Below are 7,997 nucleotides of genomic sequence, written 5' to 3'. Positions count from 1 at the left end.
ATATATTCTTAACAAACATATTAATTTTAATGACTATATTATTATCAATCACAAAATATAATCATAGTCTAATAAAATCATTTCACTAAATTAATATCGATAGATCCATAATATATATAATTTGCTTAATCTCGTCCTCTTTAGCTCTCTCGTCTCTACACCTCAGTTTCCCTTTCTCTTTCAACATATTTGCACTTGTAGACGTTTCCGAATCTGTATTTTTACTACGACAAGTTTAAATTTTGTATTCCAATGTTCGCTTCCTCGCCCCCTATCCCTGTTTTTGCAGGTATTTTCATCTTTAGGTTGACTGTATTGAAAACCATCTCGCGTTGGTCTTTGTTTGGGCCGACAACTTGTCGAAGTGCATGACAACATATTGATGTCCTCGTCATTATTCTTATTTTCTCTCATCGATTGCATTTGAACTCGAAATCGGCAAAATATATTCGTCCTGCCCTCTACATGATCTCTGCTGTCTAAGTGACACATTTGGTTGGATTTGTATGTATATGTTCATATATATCAAAATGTTCTTTATTTCTATTTTCCCCGCGAAGTACATTTGGCTTCTATAAGCTACTTTTGTTGACTCCATGAAATACTTTTGTGCACTTAGATTCCCTATCTCTTCCGGTATTGGACTCTTCTATTCGGGCAACCATCTCTAATTACCTTGTTGTTCATTGCGGTTAGAATCCATGGCTCTCCGTACTCTGATCACTTTATGCAAAAAGGACTAATTGCTTCATAATTATCCAGGTTGTTTTAGTATAACATGCGTGTTACGGCGGTTGAATTGTATCCGTAGATTTATCAGTTCAAGGAGATGGAGTGCGGCATAATCTACAACCAAAGACATTATATATCGATGATCTTTAGCCATAGATATTTAATGTGTTACACATGTGTTCAGTATAAATTAATCTGAAAAAGTATGAAGGGCAAATAATTGAATATTGAATATATTTTCGAATATATGGAAGATAAATATTTGACGTCTAGATATGGAAGGCAAATAATGAGACTTTAAATGTATCTTTGAAGGAGAAATGAGGTTCACTTTGCACACAATGTCTGTTTGATCAACTCGGATGGACGATGGAGATAGTTCAAAACAGCTACAACTGATAAATTTTATAGGAGTATAGATTAGGATCCACAAAAATAAGGGCCAAATATTTTGCTTTTTTGTGAGGATTTCTTTTTCTTTTTCTTAACTAACATGGTGGCTCACGCTAATAGTGTGTCTAGTCTTGCTACAATATTTTTTCATAATAAAATTTAATTAAACACTAGTCTCTTTAGATTTTTTTATAAGGTTAATATCATTTAGTTACAAAACACACAAAAATAGAATAGGTAAAAATTATGTTAGTGGAAGAAAAAATTAGTTATACTCTAAACTTGTACCCGAATCGTGTGTGTCTATATATATATATATATATATATATATATATATATATATATATATATATATATATATATATATATATATATATATTGGTTCGATTCGTATTCGTTTTGACTAACTGTCAAAATTGTACGTCAAGTGTAGGCAGCCCAACCAAAATTAGAATATGTTTATTTTGCCTACGTGTTATATCTTGCCTGTTGGTTGCTTGATGCGACGACCCTGAGCTACACGGTAATTCTTAATCTATTATCTTAGTACGGATTTTGAACTTTTTTATTTTTCATTATGAATTTTAGATATTAATTAATTGTATTTTACATGAAATATTTATTTAGATAATTTATTTTTACTAACACTATATTTGACATGGATCCTTCTTTTGTCTATTCTAACCTCAGTTTCAATTATTATTTATTTTATTTTTATTTGGACTCTAAACCGTATTAAAATCGAACTAGTAATTTTGCATAATTTTTAATTCGAATTTAGCTATTTATTAATCGTATTTAATATGGATTATTTTGTTTAATATAGATCGTTAGATGTTCGTATCAATGAGTAGTCAAGATTTTTTTAATTAATATGATAATTTTGTGACCTTAAGATAGTAAATATGTCTAATCTCATTATTAACTTGGAGTTTCTAGAGGAGCCTTCAATTAGTAAATACTACATCCGTTTAGAAATAGTAGACCTATTTATTTTAGGCTCGATCTTTGAAGTTTGATTTTGACTAATATTTTCTCATAAAATATATCATTCATAGCTACAAACCTATATAGTGTAAAACTATTTTGAATTGTAAACCTAGATATATAATTTTTATACACCAGATAATCTTATAATTTGATTAAATGTTAGTCAAAATATATAAAATTTGACTTTTTAAAAAATACGACTACTTTTTTAAACGGATAGAGTATAAAGATAGTCCTCCACGTTGATTGGCTTTTGCAAAAACCGAAAGATCAATGGCCCCGGTGGCAAACAAATACTCGTGGCTGCATCATCCCTAGAACGATTTCTCACAGGTCTGGCTAGTATTCTACTCCCACAGTCCTACTTCGCCGCTAAGAACGAGGAACAGCCGCGAAATCTCCGCCGAAACACTCCAATTCAGGCTAATGATTGGCAACAGCTCAGACAAGAACCAAACAAACGACTGAATCAGTGGTCGATTCCACCCCACCACAGCTCGAGCTGCATGCCAGTCTGGTTTTGTTTAATGGGGGTCAAAGGATTCAGCTGGTACGTACTCCAAAGGCAAAAAACCCGATGGAGATCGCTCGATTGGATTGCGCTTGCAAGTGCGGCTGCCCATAAAGAATGGAAGCGACCGACCGGTATGCATCCCAACGTGCGAGAGCGCAACGTCGAGGGACATCGGCGCAACGTACCACCAGCAATGCAAGCGGAAGCGGGCACGGATCAGCCAGCACACATGACACCTCCCTCTGCCCATGTCGGCGCGCCGCGATATGCTGCTGTTTCCCCACGCTCGGGAAGTGCGCCCTTGCCATGCGTCCGAGTGGACGGTGAACTGGAGGTCTATGGGCTGGAAACAGGGGCGAAGCTAGAGCAAAACGGAGGGGGGTGCAAGATTTTAGCACAACTACATTGATATGTATAATTTCAAGCAAAAATTATCGGATGCTAGAACAACAAAAATACCAACATCATTGAGAACTTTTACTGTTGTACCTTCATAATCAAGCTGCTGGTATTAGCCTGGTGGTCGGCGAGGTTGGAGCTGCAGTGGTGGGCTGGTGGCGCCTGCTGGAGGTGCTGCTGTTGCCTGAGCTGTTCAATATAGTCTGGAGCTTGGTACCTATATAAAAATGAATTAATATTTTAAACCTGAATCATGCACAAGGACATCTCTTTATCTTACAAATGTAACTTATGTCTGACAACAATAATCCTAAACAATTAACAGAGACACACATGTGACTCACCCAGGAGTGTTCTTGTCCAGCTCTTTGGGAGACAAAGTAATTGAAATCATCAAAACATGCCTAGTCATCTCTAATCTGAAAATGGGTGAGCAACAAAATAAGTTAGAATTTCCAATGCAACCGAATAGCATATACGAAAAGAAAATGGTAGAATGAGTAGAAACTTTACGGGACAAGGCCTTCTTCTATTGGTTCCCATACATTAGTGATGCTGATAGAACTGATATTGGTTACTGAGTTAGTATAGTAATGAACAAAAGATGGTCGGCATCGGCAAAATATATCATCCGACCTCAAGATCCTCGACAGCCTAAAAAAGAGAACAAATGATTCAGTTTTTTAATTAAAAAAAGAATGACTCGATGAAAATAAATATAATACACTATTACAATACCTTTTAATCGTTGTATCTACGTCCACTCATTTTCATGAAACGACGAACCACGACCTCGTTGGTAACTTTCGTCATCTCTTCTTTCTCCACATAACAAATAAGGCTATGACTCAAGTATTCATCGCTGATGCGATTGCGCAAATAAGTTTTCACAATCTTCATAGCTGAAAAACACCTCTCAACTGTAGCAGTAGCGACAGGCAATACTAGTACAAGCTTCAAAAGTCGATAAACCAAGTGATAACAAAGATACTTCCTTGTCTCTACCATTTTTTGAGAAAGTTCAACAATAGTTTGTATGTTGGAGAATCTTTCATCTTCTCGTACATCAACGATGTAGAGGCAAAGTTGATGGCTAAGATCCCTCAAATCCCCAAAATTAAAATCATTAGGATACAGTTTTGCTAGGCTAATCAAATTCTCTACATTGAAATCATAAAATGAGTCTCTTGGATTGAAAGCGGCCGAGCAAACAAGCATTTGAGAGCTAGTCTCATTGAAGCGGCTGTCAAGCTCTTGCAGTATCCAGTCAAGAACATCATTAAAGCAATCCACTTCATAGTGATGCTTATTTGTAATGCCAGATTTTTTCCTACGCTTCTTGGGATCAATATATGCATCTTCCATTTCCAACTTGATAATATCATGCTTGTCACAGAAGTCAAATGCATCATCTAATACTTTTTCCCACCCATTTCTTCTAAGTTCATCCAAATGGCATCTAGTTGATCTCACACATTTAATGGCATTCACAATGTCTTGGTCCTTCCGTTGCAATGCTAGTGACAAGGTGTTTGTGATTGTTAATATAGTCAACATGAGATGCAAATAAAAGACAAAGTCAAAAGATTGGAAGTACTCTAGAAGATTCGATGCTTGATCTCTATGTTTCCAATCCTTATCATCTTTTTCCACAATTTCCAGCACTTTGACTATTGTAGGAAACATGTCAACTAAACTTTTGAGAGTTTTATAATGAGAACTCCAACGAGTATCTCCGGGTCTTTGAAGACATTGTTCTTGATTTAATCCTATCCCAGTTTCAAGTTGCCCACATCCTAAGGCCTTACTCACATGTTCATGATTGATATCTCTGATCAAGTCCCTTCTCTTGGATGATCCACCCACAACAGTCAACAAGTCAGAAATCCTAGTAAAGAAATCACTAATGCCTTTATGCTTTCTCACAACGGCCACAAGGACTAATTGGAGCTGGTGAGCAAAACAATGAACATAATAAGTTGTAGGACTTTCTCTCATAATCAATGATTGCAATCCATTAAACTCGCCTCTCATATTGCTAGCACCATCATAGCCTTGGCCCCTAACTTGCTTTAAGCTTAGCTTAAGCTCTGCAAATAAAGCATCAATGGAAGACTTGAGGTAGGTAGAAGTTGTTTCTCTCACATGAACAAGACCAACAAATCTCTCTTTAACAATTCCACATTTATCAACATATCTCAAAACCACAGCCATTTGTTCTTTGCAAGAAATATCTCTAGACTCATCAACTAGCAAGCAAAAAACATCATGCCCGATTTCTTCTAGAATAGAATGTAGCACTTCCTTTGCAAAACATTTAACAATATCCCTTTGGATTTCAGGAGCTACCAAAAGACTGTTAGCTGATGCATTTTTACCTGTTACCTTGCGTAAAGCAAGATTTTGCTCCGATGTGTAATCACGAAATTCCCTGAAGTTCCCTTTGTTGTGGGACTCATCCGATTCATCATGGCCCCGAAAAGGCAATCCTTGCTTTAACAATATCCTAGCAACATCAATAGACCCATTTAGCCGAATTAAATAGGCCTTCTTACCAGCTTCACTTTGAATTTGGAATGCAACATCAATGTGCTGTTTTTGTTGTAACAGATCATCGCATTTCATCATTGCTTTATTGTGTAAACTACCAACACCACCTACATGCAATTTTAGCCTTTCTTTCCTATGATAGCCATTCCAACCATTAACAACAAATGCTTCATATCCAGCATCCTTCTTATCTCTAAACAAGAAGCAACAAAAACAATATACCTTATCTTTGGATTCACTGTATTCAAGCCAACTTCCAAACTCATCGAACCATTCCGGAATAAATCTTCTTGGGCTTTCTCCTATATGTGAGAATGGAAAATTGCATGTACGAGGTTGGGATGGCCCATTCTCTAAATACTTTCTTCTCACCCTCTCTCTTTGATTAGGATGGTAATCATCAATTAATTTCCTCAAGCCTGGATCATATTTAATCTCCTCTTCCCAATTGATATCATCTGGACATGAATTCCTTTTATTGTTGGCATTATCGGGCTCTGGTGCTTTCCTTTTATAAAACCGTTCCATCAAATTACCTATCATTTGTAAATTATTTGAATATTAGTTACTTACACAATTACACTTGCACACTGTCATAAATATCAAGAAATCCCCAATTTTAACCCTACCAGTATTTGTTAAGTAAAGAGATAATTCAATTTGTAAAGTAACATATAATCTGTTCAGTTTTCTAATGTCAAAGAGCTCTCTGAGTTGTATCATTGGAGAACTGAAAGCAAGTGAAGGAAAAACGAAAGCAAAGATCCAGATAACCAGATTGTATATCAGTAATCAGTTGAAACACACATACCTTCAAAAGTAAATTTTTACTCAAAGCACCTCCTAAATGACCAACATATTTGGCCTGGCATAAAAAAAATCGATTAGCAAATAGCAATCACGATTATCCATCACTCCATCAGAATTCAGAAACCATCACAGAGCTGTTAGAGCAAACTAGGTGAGCAGCCGAGCTGCCCGAACAGCGAAGCAGCGCTCGCTCGGTATGGTGGAGGCATTACCTTAACAGTGAGGCAACATCTGCCGAGGTAAAAAAGAAAACACAGTTAGAATTATGGTACTGGACAAACTGAAAGCAAATAGAACATATTCAGTTTTATCAGTATTAACCGTCACAATAGTCTTGCATAAGAAAACATGGCTGAAACTTAGGAGGCCAGTTGATGAACAAACCAGTTTCTAGTTTGATCTATCACAAGTTAAGAAAAGTTTTTGTTTCAAAATATAGAACAACTTGTTTCACCAATTACGGTCAATGGCATAGGCAGATATTAGCGAGTTACGAATTGTTAAAAATGAGGACAAACGCTTCGCCAAATCTTGTGTAGAAATTCTAAGAAACAATAGCCATTTGATCTGAATAAGATTCTTAAGGTTGAACACGGTGCAACACATGTAAATTCATTGAGCAATAATGAGCCTACTTAAATTGAAGGAAGGTTCTTACTCAATGAAGTTATCATATTCAATCGCTCTGCTCTTGCCCCCAGTCTTGTCAAATTTAGACACAAGCAGGTCTAGCACGGTTGGAGAAACAGAATATCCCAGACTGAGAAGAGCATCGCGCAGTTCTGATGCATCAATCTTACCACTACGATCACGGATTCACGGTCAAACCTCTCAAATATTGCCACTCTGCACTTTGCTGTTCGGGCAAACTCAGAGCGTCTCGGGAAGACACGACGGCCGAAGTAGACACGGGAGCTGGGAGCAGACACGACGGCCGGCGGAGGCGCGGTTGTGCGGAGCAGGCGACTAGGCGAGCAGCCGAGCTGCCCGAACAGCGGAGTAGGACTGCAGCCTGCAGGAGCACGGGTCGACGGCCGGCGGAGCAGCACTCGGCGCTCACGCAGTCACGCCTCACGCGGCGAGTCGACGGCCGACGGAGGCGCGGAGCAGCCGAGCAGGAGCACGGCTCGCCGGTGGGTTCGTGGTCGTGGAGGCACCGCGGCGGCTGGGGCCTAGGGCGAGTGGGCGACGCCGCGACGGAGTCAGCCAGTTGGGCATCGGGAGCGAGCCGCGACTCCGCGAGGGGCTTGGAGTTGGGGCCTGGGGTCTCGCCGAGCAGCTGGGCCGAAGGGGGTGCATCAATTTGGGCCAAGGGGGGTGCGTGTATGGTAAAAAATTGATGGTAATAACTAATTTTTGGATTTGGTCTGGGTGCATCCGCACCCTGTACAGTCTACTGGGCTTCGCCCCTGGCTGGAAACCTGATTCACGAACTGAGGAATGCATAGACACGCGGCATGAGTGCGTGCTACTCGATGGTACATGTCATGGCACCAAGGGCTCAGTGCCCTCCCGAACTGCTGCCGACTTTGATTGGTCGAGCCTATCGTCTGCGCGCCCTTCGGGACAGCTACAGAACTGCAGCACGTCAATCAGGGGAGGATACAAG

The 7,997-nt window shown here is 39.1% G+C and overlaps 1 protein-coding gene across 4 annotated transcripts; it reads right to left on the bottom strand.

The window, feature by feature from the left end:
- Positions 1-2,985: 2,985 nt before the first annotated feature.
- Positions 2,986-7,795, bottom strand: LOC133900402 (uncharacterized). 4 transcript variants are annotated; one of them, XM_062341639.1, is made up of 9 exons: positions 7,047-7,795; positions 6,601-6,619; positions 6,390-6,443; positions 5,801-6,114; positions 5,407-5,534; positions 3,767-5,118; positions 3,542-3,682; positions 3,373-3,447; positions 2,986-3,245 (listed from the first exon to the last, which is right to left on the bottom strand). In XM_062341639.1, the coding sequence occupies exons 4-6, from the start codon at positions 5,842-5,844 to the stop codon at positions 3,770-3,772; spliced, it is 1,521 nt and encodes a 506-aa protein (XP_062197623.1). In that variant the 5' UTR covers positions 5,845-6,114; positions 6,390-6,443; positions 6,601-6,619; positions 7,047-7,795; the 3' UTR covers positions 2,986-3,245; positions 3,373-3,447; positions 3,542-3,682; positions 3,767-3,769. The 4 variants fall into 4 exon arrangements, with proteins under 4 accessions (XP_062197623.1, XP_062197554.1, XP_062197698.1 ...); XM_062341570.1 differs by having other exon boundaries at positions 3,767-5,534; XM_062341714.1 differs by lacking the exon at positions 5,801-6,114.
- Positions 7,796-7,997: the final 202 nt, after the last annotated feature.

Source organism: Phragmites australis, chromosome 1 (genome assembly GCF_958298935.1).
Source record: "Phragmites australis chromosome 1, lpPhrAust1.1, whole genome shotgun sequence".
NCBI classification, from domain to species: Eukaryota; Viridiplantae; Streptophyta; class Magnoliopsida; order Poales; family Poaceae; genus Phragmites; species Phragmites australis.
The sequence above is the reverse complement of the archived record's forward strand: the minus strand, read 5'-3'. Positions and strand labels throughout refer to the sequence as shown.

Coding starts and splice junctions, on each gene's coding strand:
- LOC133900402 (XM_062341570.1), bottom strand. CDS start 5,844: ATGAGTTTGGAAGTTGGCTTGAATACAGTGAATCCAAAGATAAG. Junction 5,535..5,800: donor ACAGTGAATCCAAAGATAAG/GTATATTGTTTT, acceptor TGATGTTGCTAG/GATATTGTTAAAGCAAGGAT.